Source organism: Rhineura floridana, chromosome 20 (genome assembly GCF_030035675.1).
Source record: "Rhineura floridana isolate rRhiFlo1 chromosome 20, rRhiFlo1.hap2, whole genome shotgun sequence".
NCBI lineage: Eukaryota > Metazoa > Chordata > Lepidosauria > Squamata > Rhineuridae > Rhineura > Rhineura floridana.
The window spans coordinates 11,173,518-11,196,051 of record NC_084499.1 but is presented as its reverse complement, the minus strand read 5'-3'; the positions used below and the strand labels follow the sequence as shown (position 1 = coordinate 11,196,051).

Sequence of the window (22,534 nt, the reverse complement as noted above, 5' to 3'; positions counted from 1 at the left end):
ATTATTTCAGAAAGGGTGAATTAGGTAAGTTCACCTTTAAATGCAAACTGAAGCAACTTTCTCCCCCATCTCTACCGGACAGAACCATTTCCGAAGCACAGAGAGAGAGAGAAAGACTGGTGAGATCTGCTCTGTATTTCCTAGAAGTGATAACAAAATGCAACACAAATCCCTCTCCAGACTCGGTAACTTGAGCTCTCCAGGCTCAGAGCCTGTCTCTCAGATCTTTACCGAAAGGTGTTGTGGGGCTGCTGCGATTCCCACACACACACACACACACACACACACCGCCCCTGATAGAGGGTAATTATGGGGCCTGTGAATTAATAAAATGGGTGGACGCCAAGATTCTATTTGTGTGTTTTCTGAATGGGATCGTAGCTGGTGCCTCTGAAAGAGCCTCTTTTCCGCTTACTGAGGAAGTGGAAAATCCTCTTTATTGCCATCAGGGGGAGCTTTTGAGATCTTTCAAGAAATACGCACACACACAAGGACGACAACAACAACAAACCCCCCAAACATCCCACACCTCAGAAACAGATCCACAAATGAGTAGGCTTTCAGAGTCTTACCTGTGGCTATGCCTCAGTTGAACGAAAGCAGAAAACCATGGCGGACTAAGAACAAATCTGGTGCTTGAGTGTTGTTGTTTTTTAAAAAAAGAAAAATCAACCTTCAGCACCAGTGTTTAGCTGTTTGAATTAAAAGCTCAAATTCAATCAAGAGGAGCGGTTTCTTTTTCATTTCCTGCCCCCCCCCCCCCCCGTGAGAAGCAGAATCCAAACCCTGCAACCTTTTGGATTAGCTGCACCATCAAACTGCACTGAGGGGAAGGGGGCACAAAGGGGGTGGCTGGGCGAGTTCTACTTGGCAATTGCATAACTTTTCAAAGGGAATAATAAGAAGGAAAGAGAGAAGACTTAATGCACAGAGGGAGAAAAAAGGGGAAAGCAAGGTTTGGGTATCTTTTTTTAAAAAAAAAATCAGAGAATCAAGTTTCAAGACTCTATGCAGCGGGGAGACAAATAATATAAGGCTGAGGTTCACCAGCAAAGTGGGTCCTCTGCATTTGTGTGTGTGTGTGTGGGCTGTGTCTTGTGCCAACAGAAGAGGAATGAGTGTGTTTTGGGACAGGTCTAAAACCAGATCTGGGGAAAATTAAGAGTAGTGTATTCCCTTCAGGTTGACTGTTCCCCCCTTTTAATAATACTAATAATAACATATCCAAAGAAGGGGTGCAGCAGTGAAGGGGGCATGGCGAAAGACCAGCCAAAGTGCTGCAACCTGTGTACCCCTCACTTTTGCTCACTGTACCTCCCCCCTCCAAAAAAATATACTTGGAAGCGATTGATTCCTCACCATCCCTGCAGTTTGGGGGAAATCCCTCTGTCGAAGAGGAGCAGCACACAAGCCCCCACCCCAGAATTAAAGCTAGTTTAGCAATTTACTCATCTCCTTGGAGGGGGCTTCTCTCCCCCTCTCCCCGTTTCATTTCAATGGAGAAGAAAGGAGGGGGAGAGAGGGAAAGGAGGTTGTGGCTTACGTTATAAAGGAGGCACCAAAAAAAAAAAAAAAAGCCCAGAAAGAAAATTAAATGAATTAGAGCATCTTTTTGGGAAGGGGGAGGGAACCTCGTGTGTGTGCCCGAATTTCTTTGGAGCCGGAGAGCTGTTTCTTTTTAAAAAACAAGAAAAAGAGAGAAAAGGAGAGAGAGGGAGGGCAAGAAGGAAGGAAGGAAGGAAACAGAGAGGAAAAAAGGAAAGAGTTTTGTTTGTTTGTTTTTAAATCTCATTTTATTTTGGTTTGCAAAAGAAGGGTGAGAGAAAAAAATCCTCAAAGCAAAAAAAAAAAAAAAGAGGGGGATAGAGAAAGCGAGCGAGCGGGCGAGCGAGCGAAGGAAGAGTGAGGGAAGGGAGAAGGGTTATAAAAAGCGCGAGTCCCCCTGAAGAGTGAAGCGCCGGGCGAGGAGGAGCCCCAACCTGGCAGCTCGGGCGGACTTGCCGGGGAGCAGGGCGGCGGGGTGGGGGGGAGACGCGTGGAAATGCGGCGCCGGATCGTCCTCCTGCCTCTCCTGCTCGTGTGTGCGGCGGCGGCAGAAGCAGCGGCTGCAGCAGCAGCAGCAGCCCACGCCGGCGGCGCCGAATGCGGGCTGGCCGAGCGCTCCCGCCGGGCGCGGAGGGACACCCGGCAGGCGGCGCAGCAGCGGCAGGCGGCGGCGCACCATCACCACCACCAGGCTCTCCACTCGCCTTACCCCGCCCCGGGCACCTGCGCCACCAGGTTAGCCCGGGGTAGGCGCTCCTCCGCGGGAGCGGGCGGGCCCGAGGCGCCGCGAGCCCCCCGCCGCAGGAGGCGAGCGCCGGAGGGCGGGGAGCAGGCGACGTCGCCGGCCCCGAGCAGAGCGCTCTATTTCCGCGGCCAGGGCGACCAGCTGCGGCTGAAGGCGGAGCTGGACTTACCCCGGGATGCCTTCACGGCGGAAGCGTGGCTGCGGGCCGAGGGGGGACAGAGGGCGCCAGCGGTCATCGCAGGTAAGGGGAGCTTCTGTGGAAGCGGGGGGCGCCCTGCTGAGGCTTACTCTGAAGGAGACCCATTGGGTTGGGTGCTCAACGAAGGTTTACTCCCGAGGAAACCCATGGGGGTGTGAAAGTTCTACTCCGGAGTAAACCCACTGGGTGGCGTGTCCAACTAAATCCTACTCTGGAGGAGACCTCTTGAACCGAATGGACCTCAACTAGCTATGTCTGTTCATTTCATGGGGCCTCCTCTGAGGAAGGCGTGGTTGGATCCAACCCATTGGAATATACATATCTCCACTAGCCTCACCCGTTGATTTCGAGGGGGGTCTACTCCGAGTAGGACCGACCGACGCTTGAGTTCCGGGAGCCGTTCCCGTTAATGTCAGTGGCTCTGCTCTGAGCAGGATTGCCGTAGGATCCAACCCCCAGAAAGGAAGGAATCGCAGGTTAGCTGGGTGCGTTGATTTCAGGGGTCTGCTCCGAGAAGGGCTGTCGTTGACTCCGTTTTGCACCCACGTTGGAATTTTGCAAGTTTGCATCGTGTTGAGCGTCGCGATGTTTGCACAGGTATTTTTGCACGTTGCACGTTTGGGTTTAGTGGGCATTTCTGTCGCTGTGGATACAAAGTGTGCTGCGGGCTGTGTGTGTGTTTTAAAGCCACGTGCTGTTGTGCCTCCAGAATACACACGCACGCACGCCTGCCTCTCTCTCTCGCTGTCTTTTTTTGTGAATGGACAAAAACTTGCAAAGTCTAAACTTTCTCTCCCCGCACCCTTTCTTGGAAGACCGTTTCCTTGCGCTTACATCCGAGGAAGTCTGGCTAGGAGGGCCCGGGGGAGGGCAGCGAGGGGTAAGGTAGGGTGGAAAGGGAATGGATTCCCCCCATTTGGGCAGAGTGGTCCCAATCCTGCCTCAGGGATAGCTTTGTGTAGTTTCAACCGCTCTCAAGAGAGGAGAGTCCCAGCACGTGTTTCATGAAGGCTGCTGCGCTTACTCGAGAGGGAAACCCGCTTGAATAAGGAAGCTTACTTATGAGTAAAACCTGAGTTGAGGCCAAGTGTAAAAGGCTGCGGGCCTGTGCACGCTTCCTTTGGAGGTAAGGCTGCAACAGCCTAAGCCCCGTTTACCTGGGAGTGAAGCCCCGAAGGATTCAACAAGGCTAGCTTCCGAGGAGGCGTGGTTCGGGTTGGGCTGTAAGCCCGCGTGGGAGACTTACTCCCGAGTAAACGTGCACTGGATCGGGCCGCAGTGGGCAGGCAGCAGGCTTTGGCAGGGAAGCCCAATTATTGAGAGAAGTTTGCCCTCCTGAGTAAATCGGGAACAACATTGGGTTCTGATCTCATGACACTTGGGAGTTAGTCTCCTTGGATTGTCTCCCATGCTAGCCCTGCTCAGAGTAGACGCATTGAAAATGATGGACATGACTAAGCCGCCATCTGCACTAAACACTGAAAGCAGCATGGTACCACTTTAAACAGTCGTGGCTTCTCCCAAAGAATCCTGAGAACTGTAGTTTGTTCAGGGTGCTGAGATGAGAGGATCTGTCAATTTCCTTATCTGCCTTTCTCATTTTTCCAGTCTTAAATCCAATCCTGCCCAATTTTGCAGCAATCTGTGATTTTTTTTAATCCTAATGCAAATTCTACAACATTTTAGTGCAACTGTCTCCTAATAAAGACATATTTCTATGCAGTTTTGACGAATGTGCACTTTTTCGCAAGCACTTTCTCCTAAAATAATGCATTTGTGTGTGTTATCTTCACTAATATATTCGTTTTTATGCACACTTTCCCCTATCTGCATTAAGCATTGTTTGATTGGAGAACTGAATGGCAAAAGTCAGTTAAGTATGAATTTCGAAGGATGGCTGTGTTTCGGCTCTCATATTGTTTCAGAAAGTGCAAATTTCATAGATTCAGCTTTAACTGTGTACTGAATTGAATTTCTCTCCCATTCCTAGCAGGGAGTTGTTAGGAGACCCCTATTCCCCTCCCAGAGTGACCATTCCCAGAGTATCCTGGGAAGAGGGATTGACAGTTAAACCACTCTGGGAATGGTCGCTCTGGGAGGGGAATAGGGGTCTCCTAACAACCCTTTTCACCCTTAACAAACTACAGTTCCCAGAATTCTTGGGGGGGGACATGACTGTTTAAAGTGGCACGACGCTGCTTTAAATGTATAGTGTACATGGGGCTTGACTTAAGTCCACTCATTTCAGTGGGTCTACTCTGAAATGAGTGGGCTTCAGATGCAACCCATTTAATTGATTGGACCGAGTAAAAGGTGCACAAGGTGTCTCCCCTAGGAATCACTGAGCTTTGTTTGACTGAATCCTGCCCATCTCTTTTTCTCTCCGGAAGTTCTGTTGGTCTTTAAAATCTCTTCCCTCTCTCTCCTCCCCCAGGAGTTCATAATTGGTGCATTAAATAAAAATGTTTTTTTATATAGAAATATTTGTTATTTGAATTGGTTCATGGGGAAAACAATGTCTCCTTACACATGTAGGGTTCTGGGATCGGCACATAAATAACCTCCCTGTCCTTAAAAGTTTTCCATTTCAGAATGGGTATCCAAGGATGCCTTTGTTTTTTCCTTTTAGGTGCTAGATCAAGCCTGTGGTTTTCTAAAGCAGCTTTTAACTATATTAAGTGCTGGTAGTTTAAATATGTAATAATAATATCACCAGCATCCGGAAGTGTTTGAAGGTCCAAACCTCTCGGCATGCAAACGGAACAGAATATATAAAGGGCTTTCAAACTCACACACATTTTTTTCAGGATTTTTGAAATTCTTTCCAATATTGCAAATGTCAACAGCTGACTACAAGATCATGCTGCCCTACAAAAGCTTTTGTGCCGTCTCCTTCCACATCTGGCTGTTGAACTGCAAGTTTGATTAATCATGAGGTCTTGGAACATGCTTCCTCTTTTTAATTCAGTGAGGCCCCTGGAGAAGCTTCAGTACGTCCAGCTCATGATCCCTCTGGTCTTGGGAAGAGTAAAGAGAGAGAAAGGGGGAACTTATTTCTTGGTGGGTTACAGTCAAGAGGCTGCTGAAGTCCTCAGAAATGGAGAAATAGTCTCTTGTGAGATGGGTGGGAAAGGGTGTGATTTAGAGCTCTTATTCTGTTTTATTACATTTTCACCTTGACTATCTGACAATGAGCTCATGGCCACATACGTTGCACTCAGGTTTTATCCATATAACAACCCTGTGAGGTAGGTTCAGCTGAGAGGCAGCAAGTTGTCCAAGATCACCCAGTGAGCTTCGTGGCTGAGTGTGGATTTGAACCCAGGTCTTTCTTGTCCTGTTCTTGCACTGCAACCAGGATGCTATACTGGCTCTTCTAGCCTGGGGTGCGGATCCCTTAAGAGCCTACAATGAGCTTTAGGAAACCTGCAATAGTACACAGGCTTACTGCCCTGAGCCACCATCAAAGAAACTCTTCGTCCAAATAATCACTCCCTTTTGCAGTCCTTACAACAACTCTGTAGGGTAGGCAAGGTTTTATTATCTTTGTGTTGTATATTTTTATCCCTCTTCTCCCAACCTTAGTCCCTCTCTCTGTGCAATATGTCAATAAATACTTTCCTACCTTGCAGGGTTGTTGTAAGGACTATAGAAAATGACATAAAAGAAGGGCTCTGAAGTGTTATGCAAATGTTGAATGTAACTTCCCTGTTGTTATTAACTGTCTATAGATGTCTTAAAGGAAAAAAAGGGGGTTTCCCAGTTTCTGGGAGTAGTTCCTACATCCACCCACCCACATACCTGGTTGCATGCATTCTACCTTCCCAGCAGATGCTTTTCCTCTTTCTTTCCTTGCCTCTGGGGCTGCTTTCTGTCATGCCTGCCACGTTGCAATGTTTTTCCTTTGTTATCTCAACTGCCCTATACTTCACCTACAAGATTGCTGTCACTCAGAGAAGTCTCTCCCAAAGCAAAGAAAACAGAAGCCATAGCAAGCACACACACACAAGTGTGTGTGTGTTGGAGATCGTTTAACTCTCCTCCCACTCTTTGCCCCATTCTTAGTTAGGAATATAGGAGACTGCCCCATATTGAGTCAGGGTATTGGTCTGCCTAGCTCAGTATTGCCTACACTGACTGGCAGCCGCTTTCCAGCCTTACCTGGAGATGTTGGGGATTGAACCTGGGATCTTCTACATGCAAGCCTCATGCTCTGCTACTAGGGATAGAAAGATCTGCTAATTTCAGTTCACTCAGGTTCTAATTTTTCCAATGAAATTCAACTATCCACGTTTCCGCAGCAATGTGCTTCATTTTTTTAAATCATGGAAATTCTCCAGCTTTTTAGTGTGAATTTCTCCTGATAAACACATTTTTGTAGACCGTTTCGACTCCCGTACACATTTCTGCAAGCCTTTTCTTGTCATGCAATGCATTTTTGCATGTTATTTTCGCTCATGTATTCGCTTGATGCACACTTTCCCCTGTCATAGGTATTTGTAAACGTTGGTTGGCGAACTGCATTGCAAAATTCAAAAGAAGTGCAAATGTCAACGGGTAACTGTGTCTTGGTTCAAACATTGTTTTGGAAAGTGCAGATTTGATAAACTGGGCTTGAAACGCGAACTGAATCGATATTGTCGCCCATTCCTATCCGCTACTGAGTTACAGCCCTTCTCCAAAAGAACAGGAGGAGCAGCCTTCCACTGAGTCAGACCATTGGTCCATCTAGCTCAGTATTATCTACACAGACTGGCAGCAGCTCTCTGGAGTTTCAGGCAGGGGTCTCTCACAGCCTTTCCTTGCAATGCTGGGAATTGAACCTGGGACCTTCTGTATGCAAAGCAAATGCACTATCACTGAGTTAAAGTTCTTCCGCTCTCTATTTGCCCCCTTCCTCCTGACCTACTCTCATTTTTCAAGTAAGGATGGGGAAGACATTTATTTGGTTCGCCTTTTTAGTTGCACCCCCCCAATTCACACTGTGCAGAACCAATCTGCAAGTGGATACATAGCTTTATGTCAAAATTCACACTTATCTGAGTTTCGTGGTGATTTTCTTCAACTGAAAGGGGAAAAATGTATACAACAAACTCTGTGTTCACACAGAACTGCATATATTGGGGAAAATAAAAGAGGAAAGCAGGACTACAACTGAACATCAAGAAGACTAAAGTAATGACAACAGCAGATTTATGTAACTTTAAAGTTGACAACGAGGACATTGAACTTGTCAATGATTATCAATCCCTTGGCACAGTCATTAAACAAAATGGAGACAATAGTCAAGAAATCAGAAGAAGACTAGGACTGGGGAGGGCAGCTATGAGAGAGCTAGAAAAGCTCCTCAAATGCAAAGATGTATCACTGAATGTGAAAGTCAGGATCATTCAGACCATGGTATTCCCAATCTATATGTATGGATGTGAAAGTTGGACAGTGGAAAAAGCGGATAAGAGGAAAATCAACTCATTTTTAATGTGGTGTTGGAGGAGAGCTTTGCGCATACCATGTATTGTGCAAAAGACCAATGATTGGGTGTTAGAACAAATTAAACCAGAACTGTCACTAGAAGCTAAAATGATGAAACTGAGGTTATCATACTTTGGACACGTAATGAGAAGACATGATTCACTCGAAAAGATAATAATGCTGGGAAAACGAGAAGGGAGTAGAAAAAGAGGAAGGCCAAACAAGAGATGGATTGATTCCCTAAAGGAAGCCACAGACTTGAACTTACAAGATCTGGCTCATGACAGATGCTATTGGAGGTTGCTGATTCATAGGGTCGCCATAAGTCGAAATCGGCTTGAAGGCAGATAACAACATACACAAAGGCATTGTGTTGGGGAAATTGTTTGTGAAGATGTGTGCACAGAAGGCAAGATTACATATAAAAATGAGCATCCTGGAAGAAATGTGTATGAATTTTTGTGTGGATTTTTTTTAAAAAAAATAAAAAACTGATGTGGAACTGGAGTGACCTGAGGCCCCATCTGCACTATACACTTAAAGCAGTATTGTACCACTACAAACATTCATGGCTTCTCACAAAGAATGCTGGAAACTGTTGTTTATTAAGGGTACTGAGAATTGTTAGGAGACCCCCTATTCCCTTTACTGAGTGACAACTTGGAAGTGGGAGTGACGGTTAAATAGCTCTGGAAATTGTTGCTGTGTGAGGGCAATAGAGCTCTCCTAACAGCCAGTGTGGTGTAGTGGTTATGGTTAAGGTGTTGGACTACAACCTGGGAGACCAGGGTTCGAATCCCCACATAGCCACGAAGCTCACTGGGTGACCTTGGGCCAGTCACTCCCTCTCAGCCTCATGAAAACCCTCTTCATAGGGTCGCCCTAAGTCGGAATCGTCTTGAAGGCTGTACATTTACATTTAACAGCTCTTCTTTCTAGGTCCAGATGGTCCCATAGGAAGTTGCTTTATAATAAGTCAGACCATTGGTCCATCTAACTCAGTATTTTTTACACTGACTGGCAGAGGCTCTGCAGGGTTTTAGGCAGGAGTCTCTCCTGGCCCTACCTGGAGATTCAGAGGATTGAACCTGGGACCCTCTGCCTGCGAGGCAGATAGATATACTAATGACTGAGCTGCAGCTCATCTTACAAAGAAGAGGAGGACCGATCCCAAGTAAGGGAGATAATTTAAGCTGTAATCTTCCACTGTTTTCATTTGCTCCTCGCATTTGTGACTGATGAGCCCCAGGGCTGACGGATCCTATTTTTTCTTCCACGCAAAAACACAGTAGAGTGTAAGCTTAGATACATATAGACCATTGGTGGGGGATGAGCTTTCTTCAGCCTGAGGACCTCATTCTCTTATGAGCAACATTCCGGGGGGTGCGGCTCAGTGGTGCAAAAGTGGGTGTGGGCAACCATCGTCCTTTAAGGACACATTCCAGCCAGGTAAAATTCCTACTGCTAAGCCTCAGAGGGACATGGCCTGGGCATGGTCTATTCTCCAGACAGAGAGTCCTTGAGGGCTGCATTTGCTGCCCATGTCTGTGGTTCCCCACTCTTGTTACGGGCATTCTTGTTTTGAGTGCTGTGTGTGTTTTATCTGACACCTGGCATGCCAGACGTGGAGATCTAAGTTCACCCATCCTGGAGCTGTGATGCGCCTCTCTCTAAACTTGTGAGTGGGCGATGCCTTTAATTAGATGGCCGGAGATTACATTATGCCAGGGTTGAGGAACTTTGGAGTCCTCCAGATGTGGTTGGACTATCCCGCACATCTTACCAAGCCGTTTTCTTTTCTTTTTAAAATGTTTTAATGTTAAACAGAAACATGAAACAAATGAACAGTTACTGAGTTAAGCATATACTGTCATGGAGATCCTCCTCTCTAAGCAGCACAATGTCATATTTAACAAGTCATGTAGGACTTAGCTACCCCCTCCAAAGAGTGACATGCAGCGAGGGAGATTGTCCCCCTGCTAACGTTTGCATAATTCAAAAAAGGAACGAAGCAACGTCAAAATGGTCCTGCACCGCTTCCCCGTACATCACCCACTGCTGATGTGTAAGATGTTCAGAAGTCCAAAACTTTAATCCACAAAGCAGTTTTGGAGGGACCCGCCAGGGATTTCCACACCTTGGCCACCTCCAAGTGAGTGGCTGTTAAGAGGTCAGTTCCTTATGTATTAAAGAAGGATTTGTATCACTTTCGAGGGTAAGCAAAGCCAGACCAGGGTCTGGGGACAAAGGGTGACAAGTAATTGCCGTGACCCCGTTGATCACCCAGTTCCAGAAAGCCTGTACTCTAGAACACCAAGACATTTTAGAACATTCTCCTTGTATTTAAAATCTACATGTCAGCAGGAAGAGTGGGGAAAAGCATGCTGTGCTCCCCCCCCCACATTGCCATCCCTGTCGTCCTCCAACTCCTGGGGCGGGGGCAATGTTCTGAAGAGGGAAGGCTCCTGTACTTGTGGAATTTCCTTGCACTGTTTAGAAAGAACCCTGAACAACTAGGGCTTCTAAATCAGGAAAGTAGAAGAGGCTCCCCACTTTACTTACTTGCTTAATAAAAATTATATATACTGTTTACTTAGTAAAAAAAAAACAGTAAGTTTGAGAAACAAGCTATACATGTAAGCAAGCAATTTAAAAAAGTTCTACAAAACTACATGTTAAAATTGCATATTAAAGTTAACATGCCTTGCTGAAACAAAAAAAAAGTTTTTAGCTGGTAGCAAAAACAATACAGCAAAGGTTCCTGACTAATGTCAAGGGGCAGGGAGTTCCACAGAGTATGTGCTGCCACGCTGAAGGATCCATTCCTTGCAAGCAGATCAATTCATTGCCATGTGGGGCAGAGCTGTTAGAATAGGCAAACTTGCATGTTCTGTTTAAGGGATATTTAGGAAATATCCGATGTACCTGTTTACCAGTGATGTAACTTCCTAAAGGGTGGGGTTACCTGGTTTTCTCTTCCTCTTCCTTTGTCTGGGACTTTGCATATTCTCCATTAAGCCTGAGGAGAGTGAAGCATGAACATGCTCCTCTCCAAGATGACCATTATCATGGACTGAGACTTCTACTTTTCTATCTAAGCTAAAGCCTATGTTTCCTGAACATATGAAAGGTTGTGAGTAAACGTTCTTTATCTTTTACTTAAGAAGATTGTGTCTGTAATTATTTGTGTCTGAGGGAAAAGGTGGACTGGTTGATTCTCATCCCGCTGCTTGCATTTATATCTCTGCTAAGAGATAGGACCACAAAACTATTCCTATTTCACATATATTTTTAAAATGCCAAACAAGAGCTGCTATGCTACCTTCCCAGCAGCTGGGTCTCAGTTGCTTAGTGACAGAGGGAGGGGTGAGACAGGGAGGTTGGCCCAGAGCAAATTCACTGGTGAAGCCAATCTGGCACTCCTGCTGGTGTGTTTGCATAGTGCCAGCCTCTCTGACCCTTTACCTTCTAGTAAGCAACCATGATCCTGAGAAGCCAGCATAGGGGTTTTGCCCCGCACAGCGAGTGACTTCTGCTTGCAAGTGTAGAATGAGCAGGATGTTTAGACCTTTGCCTTCCACGAAAGGTGATGGGTATGGCGACAGTGCATAGAAACATAAGAGCCTGCTGGATCTGGCCCATTGTCCATTGACTGGGACCTGGGCCACTCACTGTCTTTGAGCCTAACTTACGCCACAGGGTTGTGGTGAGGATGAAATCGGGAGGAAGAGAGCCATTTTTGCACACCAACTTGAGCTCCTTCAAGGAAAGTTGGGATAGAAATGTAACTAATTAATAAAATAAGAGCACTCTCCTCCTGCAGTTTCCAGCAACCGGTATTTAGAAGCATACTGCCTCCGACTGTGGAGACAGAGAGTAGCCAACCTGGCTAGTAGCCTTCTCCTCCATTCATTTGTCTAACCCTCTTTTAAAGCCATCCAAATTGGGCAGAGTTTAGCATGCTCATCCGTCTTCACATGAAGGTTTTGCATAGGAACCGAACATAGGAACAGGGCTTCCGACTGCTGGCTGATGGGAGTCGGAGTCCAGCAGAATCTGGAGAGGCCATGGGATCCCCACTGCTAGATTGTGGCCTCCTTGGAGCCTTGAAATGCCTCCTGTTTAACAACCAAGAACTGGGAGTGTTCACAGTTTTTTTCTCTTAACCCTACTCATTTGTAAAGGTGGTGGAGAGAGAGAGGAAGTTGACTTCAAGCCAAGTTTGGCTCTGTGTGTAAACACCTGGATGTCGGCCAAGGAGAAATTCTCATAGAGTATCCTTCAGATATGATGATTCCCCCCCCCCCGACCAGCCTTGAGTGTAAAGAGAGATTATTACCTTTCATCTTCAAGGGGGCTAAGCAAAATCTCTATCTACCAATCCTTTCCGATCTGTATGTATGGATGTGAAAGTTGGACAGTGAAAAAACGGATAAGAGAAAAATCAACTCATTTGAAATGTGGTGTTGGAGGAGAGCTTTGCGGATACCATGGACTGCAAAAAAGACAAATAATTGGGTGTCAGAACAAATTAAACCAGAACTATCACTAGAAGCTAAAATGATGAAACTGAGGTTATCATACTTCGGACACGCAATGAGAAGACATGATTCACTAGAAAAGACAATAATGCTGAAGGGAGTAGAAAAAGAGGAAGGCCAAACAAGAGATGGATTGATTCCATCAAGGAAGCCACAGTCCTGAACTTACAAGATCTGCACAGGGTGGTTTATAACAGATGCTGTTGGAGGTAGCTGATTCATAGGGTCTCCATAAGTCGTAATCAACTTGAAGGCACATAACAACAACCAATCCTTTGTTGCTTCTAAATGGGAATGTGACAGTGGGGAAGGACCACAGTATGGAAGATATAGACTTTCTTGGGATCCAGGTAGAATACTTTGGCACCTTCTAACACATCTTGGTCACAGAGAATCTGCAAGTAGGAGAGACCTCCGTCAGCAACCCTGCAGAGCTGCTGCTGCTTAGTGCAGACCACTGGTTCCCCAACTTTTTTTCCTCATGGGCCACTTGAAAATGGCTGATGGGCTTGGCGGACCATTGCATGATTTTTTTTCTGCCTGTTGTCGCAATTGCAAAGCGCTGTGCTAGACGCTCTACGACCAAGTATTCATATTGATTTTTATTGCATTTTTACTGCTTCATTTATTTTTTATATTTGGTTTGATGGCATTATGATTTGCATTTCATAGAATTAAACTGAGATGCAATCTGTGGCTTTGCACGCCTAAGGTCCCAGGTTCAATCACTGGCAACTCCAGATTGGGCTCTGAGAGATTTCCTGCCTGCCAGTCAGTGTAGACCATTGTTCTTCAACCTTGGTTTACAACTCCCAGCATCCCCAGGCAGCACGGTCAATGGTCAGGGACGATGCAAGTTGTAGTCCATCAATATCAGGGACCCAAAGTTAAAGAGCAGTGGTGTACACTGTAGACAATCCTGAGCTATTTGGACCAAAGGTCTAAGATAACATAAGGGGATTTCCAGAGAGTAGGGGGAAGGAACTATGATCTATGGGGCAGCACAAAACACCCATAGCTCAGGTTCCCTCAGCCCCCCCTAACAATAATAATAAGCATTTTTTAAAAAAATTAATTGATGACAATTTGATATATTTTTATGAGCTGCCAAATCAGCTGTCTGCAGCTGCCACGTCTCCCCGCCTAATGTTAGGGCTGGCTCTGTGTGTTTTCCACCTTATCTTGGAAGTTCAGGGCACCATCTTCTCCTAGCAACTTTGCCTCTTTCTTCAGTTTTCTCTCTCTGACTTTTGTCATCTTCTAGCTGGGTTTCAGCATTTTAAATAGCCACAGACATGGAGTCGAGAATGTAATTCATAGGTCAAACTTGGGTGTGCCTTTTAAATAATAATAATAATAATAATAATAATAATAATAATAATAATAATAATAATAATAATAAAATTTCATTAAAGCTGTGTGTAGAATCTGAAGTGGTAAAGACCCTCTTAAGTATGTTCCTTCCAAAAAAGAAAGAGTCATTTTTGGACTTTGAGTTTGTTGTCATTGCTTCTCTGGAGATGAAATTGCCCTTACATCACCATCGGCTGCAGTGTTGATTATATCTGCATGTGTTTTCTAAACGACTAATTTCACAGTGCTATTAAAAGGGTTTGTTGTCATCTCCCTGGGCCATCCCTCATCTCAGACGGTAGGTGGCCCTTGAGGGGCTGCCAGTTTTCATGTTGCCTCCTAGTGAGACTATTTCTGAACCTGTATCATTTTGGTGAGATCAGCTACAGTGTTCAGCAAAGCCAAGCTACCATGTGGGTGGGTAAAATAGCCTCACTCCCAACAGCTTTTGCCCTTCATTTGTGCAATGACTTTAACAGATAGCATGCATGCACCCATGCACTGCCCATGTGCACTGTGTCCCAAAGCATGTGCCACAACAGAATCCACACTGCCTCTAAGCTTGTGCTCCAGTGCATCTTGGATGTGGCAAATCCATCTTGTTCTGGGGCTGCTGGAGTTCAGAAACAAAGGGGTGAAAAAAAATCCCAGCCTTGAGAAGTGGATGGGCCCTTTACCTTCTTCCAGTCTATGTTTCAGGCATTTTCTGCCATTGCAATATGCTGTTCTTCCTGCTTCTGCAGACATACAGGAACACACACACACACACACCCCAAGACAAAGTTGGTTGCTGTCTCCAGAAATAACTTCTGCTCCACCCTTCGATTTTGCAATGGAGAGGGTATTCCCTCAAAATCTGTCCATGTGGCCTCCAGTCTTGGAGATGTGATGGTTGACTCTTTAACGGGCAGGAGTCGAAGCAAAGTTTGGATGAATGAGTCAGAGTGGAAAAGGCGTCTTTGCCAAGAGAAGTGAAAGTTTAATTGTGAGGGCTTCCCCCGTCTCCTGCTCACTGTCTCTGTGTCCTTTCTTGGATGCCAGGTTGAGGAACATGATCCCGTTTTCCCAAACTTTCATTCCCTGGTGAAAGCAAGTTTGCAGCAGGGTCCGAGATGAAAGGGGAGAGTGAGGTGAAGGATTCTGGAGGTAGCACTGTAGAGAACTCTTCACACTGCGGCTTCTGTGCTTGGTAAACAGTCTTAAGAAGGCTTAGCATCCGAGTTTTTTTGACCTGTTATTGGACAAGCAAAGAAAGCACTTGCCGTTGCAGACAGTGACCTCTTGAGACTGACAGCCCTCCTTTCTTCTTAGGGTCAGGGATGGGCAAATCTGTCAATTCTGCTTTCTCTCAATTTCTCATTTTTCCGGTTGTAAGCTTCCATATTTTTTCCTGATAGACACATTTTTGGATTCTGTTTTACCCAATATGCATATTTTTGCAAGCACTTTCCCCTAATACAATGCATTTAAGTATGCTGTTTTCATGAACAGATGCATTTATACGCACACTTTTAGGTAGTTATCGTGCCCATTCTACAGACCAAGACAGCAGAGGCTGTGGGTCCTAGCAATTTAGTCCAAAAATCACTGAATGCATTCATGACTGGGCAGGCTCAGATTTGAACCCTAGATCTCCAACATTTCTTAAGTCTGCATGCTGTATCCAGAAACCTTGGTGTGAGACGAGTTCCGTTTTTGTTTTTGTTTTTGTTGTTAAATATATATCCTGCCCTTCCTGCCAAAGGAGCCCACGGCAGCAAATCTGCAAGCATTAAACAATTAAAACTTCTAAAAATAATTCCAATAGAGATGCAGACTGGAAAAGATCTGTTGGCTTAAGCTGTTGCTATCCAAAACAATTTAAAAAAAAGAAAAAAAAGAATACTGTTTGGTTCTTCCAAAATAAATTATTTTCCCTCCAGTGTTAAAAATAAGGATATTTATTCAAGACACTTTGCTCAGCTGTATGATGTGTGTAACATTTTGATTCATTCACTCTTTTCTTCTTTGGCACCCTATTCTAGGTTCCTTCTTTTACTAACTATCTGGGTGTCCTTGATTCCCCCCGACATCTCTCCTCTTTGATAATCAGAATTTACATCTCTTTGACTTAGCTTAACAAGCAAATATAGGGGATATGATAACCTTAATCTCTGTGCAGTTCTATTCATTTTATACTATGTGAGCATAGTGACCATCACCATTTATTTATAGTACATTGCTTACACCACAGAATCCTGGAAAATGTAGTTTACCACCTCACAGAGCTGCAATTCCTAGCAACAAAGTACAGTTCCCAGGATTATTTGGGGGGAAGTCATGTGCTTTAAATGTATGGTGTGTGCACAGCCAAGACTTGCAAAGACTAAGCCCAAAACCTTGGAGAGAAAGACTTTTGATTAGCTGAATGTCTTCAAGCAACAATTCATATGTCTCACTTCTGGATGCTGATAATGGATCCACTCCTGACCGGCTGGGGAGCCAGTGTCCCTTCAGGTATTGTTGGACTCCAGTTCCCATCATCTCCAGCCAGCGTGGCCAATGGTCAAGCATGATAGAAGCCGGAGTCCTAAGAACATATGGAGGGACACAGTTTCCCGAGCCCTGAGCTTAAAGAAAAATTGTCATATAAAGTCTGGGAGGTTGTGGAGATGACTCGCCTAAGGGAGTATGTTCCATTCAATACAAAAGGTTGCCTGTTTTCTTTTGTCTCTGGTGCCCTTTTACTTTCCATACGAAGGCCAGATACAACTTGGATACTACTAGATATGAGATTTTTCTTGTTATAAATTAATTAAATTGTAAAACTCTCTCTTGTATTTGATTCTGCATTATGCAGTGTTACTTCCTTTGTCTAATATTATGATATTTAGTACATGTTTTTAATGATATTTGGGGGCACTGTTAAATTATACTGCTATATGTTTTTTAACAAATGCCATACTTGTTTCTAACCCACATTGTATTTCTGATCTGTATTATAATATATAATAGAATAGAATAAAAATAATTAAATAACCTATGTTTCACTGTCCCTGTTTACACTAGGGATGGGATAATCTGTCACTTTCAGTTCTCTCAGTTTCTCATTTTTTCAGTTTTATATTTAGCTCTCCATTTCTTGCATTTTTTAAAATCCTCATGAAAATTCGCCAGCATTGTAGTGTATGCAGTTTTAACTAATATGTACACTTTTTTGGCAATTAGTTTATCCTAATATTAACACATTTTTGTATGTTATTTTCACCAGTGTATTCATGTTGTGCACCCTTTCCCCAATATGATTTTTTTTGTAAATATTTGTTGAACTGCGCCACAGAACCGGATAAGTGTGAATTTCCAAAGGTGGCTGTGTTTCGGTTCTCGTATTGTTTCGGAAAAAGTGAATATGGTAAACTCTGCTTCAAATGCAAACTGAATCAAATTTCTCCCCCATACCTAGTATGCACGCATGCACGCGGGCACACACACACACAATCTCTTGTCTCCAGTACAGAGGTGGAGAACCTGGGACCGTTCACTATAGCTCCCATCATGCCTGACATTGGCCATACTGACTGGGGCTGATGGAAGTTGTAGTTCAACAACATATAGAGGGGTCATCCACTATATTAAACATGTGGAATATCTCCTGCCTCAATTTCATGCAGCCACTTTCTTCTCTGCCTAAAAAGGCTGGTTTTGCCAGCACAGCATTTCTGGAGGCCCCAGTTCTGACATTGCTCTGAACATTAGGGATGAAAGGATCTGTCAGTTTCTCTCCAATTCCCATTTTTCCAATCTTAAATCCGGTTTTGACTAAACGGACACATTTTTGCAAGCTGTTTCTCCTAATATAATGCATTTTTGTATGTTGTTTTCACTAACATCTTCACTTTTCTGCACTCTTTCCTCTAATATCTGCATTTTTGTAAAAACTGCTTGGTTGGAGAAATGCACTACAAAATTCGGAGAACTGCAGATTTCAAAGGATGGCTGTGTTTTGGCTTTCCTATTGTCTCAGAAGGTGTGGCTTTGATAAGATGACCATTTACATATTGCCAAAAAAAGAGGAAAAGCATTGCATGCAAAAGGAGGATGCCAATTTGCATACAATTTGTATATGCTAGTGCAGGTGTATGTTTCAAATTTAGAATAATGACTGTAACGGAACTAGAAATGGGGGACATCTCACCCTAGCAGGGAAGAAACTAGACGATCTGTCTTGCCTGCTCAGTCTGCTGTCCAGGTACTAACTGTGGATGGGCAACTTCATGGTCCCTGTTGCTGTCTCTTCTGGTGGTTCTTGGACTGGACAATCAGGGATGGGGAAGAAATTTGATTCAGTTTCCATTGAAAGGCGAACTTGCCAAATTTTCACTTTCTGAAGTAATACGCAAACAAAAACCCAGCCATCCTTCCCCAAATTTGCACTTTTTACAGCTTTGTAGTGCAGTTCTCTGGCCAAGCAATGTGTACAAGAATGCATATATTAGTGAATATAACATTAAAAAAGCATTCTGTTAGGGGGGAAACAGCTTGCAAAAACATGTATATTTGTCAGAACTGCATACAAAAAGTGTTCAGAGAAATTCACACTAAAATGCTGAAGAACTTTCAAAAGGTTATTTTTTAAAAATGCAAATTGCTGAAGAAATGCAGGGAACTGTATTTAAGATTGGGAAAATGAGGAACTGAGAGAACCAAAAGCTGACATAAACATCCAAACTACAGGTACCCCTTCAAATAGTCTGTTCACATGGCCTTCCTAGCTTGAGGAAAAGTGATCAACATGACCACTTTTAGCTAATTCTAACAAGCTGGCTCAACCACAAGCTTTTTATAGAGAAGGTATATACCAATTGGCTGGGTCACCTGACTTTTTTTAGGGATGTAGTCCAGGGTCTCAGAGGGTCTTAGACCCCTTACTTTTTTGGGAGCCACGTCCCAGCAGGCTTCTTATGTTTCCAGCATCCTATGAGCAATCAGTATGAAAGGGGAGTGCGTTAGCCACTGAGAAGAATCTTCTGACTCGCTCCCTAGTTGGTTGTTGATGATTGGAGCCAATCAGAGTGAAAGGAATTCCTATGACTCCTACTTTAAAAAACCAAGTTGTGGAGAGTGAGAGTTTTATAATTGCAGAAGAAGAGACAGTGAATCCTTATGATAGCATCCCATCTCCATCATCAAGCGGTTTAGTAGTAGCAGGAGACAAGTGTGTAGACACTGAATTCTATAATTCAAGCAATATGTCTGACAGTGAGAAATAACATAAAATGGTGACAGTGATAGAGAAACAGAAAGCTGTATTCAAGCCTGGCCAGATTATTCCATAATCTTTGAAGGGGGCATGTCTGTGACTATCATGGAGGGAACCTGCTCTTCTGACTTTGCCACTACACTACTGTTGGAATCAGCTGACAATATGAAAGCTGGGTCACCTGACTCTTTTCAATCCTTGATTCCAGCCCTCATTCTATAAGAGTTAGTCTGCCTGGCCTTCTGAGGCCCTTGAATTTTGATAGTGCAGGAGGTAAACAGCCAGAGATTGTTTGAGACTCAGTGTGGCATCTTGCACCCAGATTCTCAACCCATTCACCCATTTTGGGGGGTGATTGGGGTCATCTGAATAGTTTTATCACAGATAGCAACAGCTGTGCTGTGGAAAAAAATATTTCTAGCTTTTCTGCTCCTGGTGAGTTTTACAGGCAGTTCACCATGGGTGGGGTCAGATCTGGGCGGTGGGGAGGGGGACCATGACCCCAAGCAGAATGTTTTGGCCTTGAATGTTCCAACATAAAGAGAGGCCTTGAAATGTGCATTTTTTGGCAATGCACAATATCCTATAATGCACACCAAGGGCCTAGCTCTGCTCTCAATTACTCTGGATTTATTGGGGAGGGGGAAGAGAGAGAAGACTCTCTGGAACAAAGGTTAGTGGTGCTTCCCTGATGTCTGTGCAGGCGTAACTGCAAACTGAAATAGGCTCGAGATTTATGAGGATCGCCAGGGGAAATCAGCGTTGTGTGGAGGAGTGCCCTTGTCAGTCTGGCCGAGACCTCTGTTCGCTGTGGAGAATGATTTAATTTGGGCGTGTTGTCCTCTCAGCTTCTCTGAGATGAGCCCATTTTCTTTTCCACCTTCACCTATCATATTCCCACTGGCCTTGTTAAATAATAATAATAATAATAATGAATCAGTCCATGTACAGTTTATACAGTAAGCACTTTGTATCTATGGGAAGAAAACCCACATGTCAAGGTTTTGCTCTTGGGTTCAGAAGCCCCTAAACTTGCTTTCTAACCCTTTTCTCAATGGCAGTCTTCAGGCATAAAGTCTCCTCTCCTGTTTACAAACTTGCACCACAGTAGGAAATCCAGGAGGAAAGCTGATGGTTAACGAAATTAAGAGCAACCTCTTGCTCTCCCCCTCTCTCTAGGTTTGTCAGCCAACAGGTTTACGGGATATTTCCAATGGTGCATCTGCTTGCAGGAATCTCTTTGACAGGCAGCATGGCTATTTGCCTGTCCAAACGTCTGTCTTGTGTGTCTATCCTCCCATCACGTGGAAAGAGATTCTTTAAGCACATGCATGAAATGAAAAAGGGGGGGGAGGTGGGAAATCCTGATAACAACCCACCTCAGCCACTTAAAAATGATTTGGAAGTTCAAGAGAGCAAGACAAAAGGGGTGTTCACGTGTTATATCCTATTATACAATCTGTGTGTACAAATAGTTAAGCTGTATGCCCGTACAGGAATTTGCATCTGATGTTCAATGAGTGTGCAGACCGTGCACTCAACAGGCTTCTTCAGATGTTACGTGGAACACAGGTACACACTGTTTCTACGCATATGCAAGTGTTTGCGTGAAAGAGTGTACATGTGTTTGTACATTTGTACAGCCCAACTCTTGTGTCCATAAGCGCACAAACTGTACACTTGATGAACATGTGAGTAACTACACCAGTGTGTGTACTGTATATATGGAAAAATTGCATACAAAAATGTTTATATGAGGAAGTGCACTTAAATGCTGACAAATTTTCATGAGGACTTTTTTAAAAAGTAAGAATAAAACCTTCTTCTTTCAACAAGCTTTCCCAGTAGAGTATTTATTTATTTAGTATATTTGTATGCTGCTTTTCATCACCAGGTGGCCTCAAAGCGGCTTCCATAGCAAGAACAAAACAATATAATAAAAACAATTCAGAACGTAATAACAATGAAAAAAAACTACAACAGTATCAATAAATAACACCACAAAATATAACAAAACAAGCTGAAATCTATGTGAAACATACTAAAAAAAACCTTGGCACAATGCCACAAATCCCGGTGCAAAAAGTACCACTGCTTTTAATAATCTGTGTTCTTTTTACCTTGCTGCATCTTTAAATGTGATCTACCAGTTTGGTAGTAGTATGGAGGAAAAGGCTGGGGAATCTGTGGCTCTGTACAACTCCCGTCTTTTGTGACCATTGGCCATGCTTGCTGGGGCTGATGGGAGTTGTTGTAGAACAACATCTGGAGGGGCCACAGATTCCCCACCCCTGCTGTAAGATATCAGTAAAGGAAACATTCTTTACTAAAGAGAAGATTGCCAACAGAGCAAAATATTCCCCTTTTGGACACAAGTTCTCTTATGTAAGTGATGGATGGACTGGATGATCCGCCTACATGTATGCATCATTCCAGCCTTATGCTTGAAGTTCTGCTGGTGAATAGGTGACATCTTTTCACTCTTGGTTTCCCATGTGCAAGCATCTTTGAATCGAGCTTGTGCAATTGGCTGTGGATGTGCCTTCTTTCACACCACCCTCTTAAGTAAGTTACTTACTTAACTTTAGTCAAAACCTTATCCCACTCTGCATCTGCGCTGGAATAGTTTTTAAGATGTTTATGTTTTCTTTATTTAAAAAAAGGTGTTTTGTTTTTAATGTGTTTTATTGATGTTTCTAGTTTTTTTGTCGTTTGTTTGCCAGCCTAGGCTCCTTCTGGGAGGAAGTAAGGGATATGAATTTAATAAATAGATAAACAAATAATGTGGAAAACTGAACTGGTGGAAAATTTCAGTCCTCGAAATATTCATATTCCTGAATAGCCAATATCGTGAATATTCAGCAAAATGGTATCCCCAGTCTCTAACTGTGAATTTTGGATGCAGCCGGGGATCCAGTTTGAACATTGTTTAAAGTTATTTCAAATTGTTGGAGAAAGCCGCAGGCTGGGCTTCAACTCCTTCCAGTCCTCTTCTCTTAGCCCACTGTTTCCTTTATCCACCAGTATGAATTAACAAAGTTTCACTCAGCATGAAGTGAGCTGAAATTTCTCAGAAGAGAGTTTTCTAAGGGAAAAACTGCTGCAGAACTTCACCTCCCTTGCCGCCCCCCAAGAATATTTTGCAAAATCCCTGCCCACCTCAATTTCGCCACTTACAAAAAGGATTAAGAATTTTAGGAAGCCATGTAGTTTGTTGGTAGTGCTCCCCCTGCTATGTCTGGCACCTTGGCAGATACCTGACAATGATAACCTCTGACACCAACCCTGTGTGTCCATGGACCTCAGTCCATGCATCTGATGGAGCTACAGATGGAGTGGTATGCATCACTTATTGGGAAAGCAATGTATTTTTTTATTTATTGCTTCTATCATACTGAGGACTAAAACAAGCTATGGCATTCAATGTTGTCTCAGTGCTG

The 22,534-nt window shown here is 44.0% G+C and overlaps 1 protein-coding gene across 1 annotated transcript in view; it reads left to right on the top strand.

Annotated features, from left to right (window-relative positions):
- Positions 1-1,734: 1,734 nt before the first annotated feature.
- Positions 1,735-22,534, top strand: part of PAPPA (pappalysin 1) — a 284,791-nt gene continuing 263,991 nt past the window's right edge. Inside the window, exon 1 of the mRNA XM_061604307.1 lies at positions 1,735-2,531. Coding sequence (XP_061460291.1) covers positions 2,042-2,531 — 490 coding nt within the window. The 5' untranslated portion in view covers positions 1,735-2,041. The remainder of the gene's footprint in view (positions 2,532-22,534) is intronic.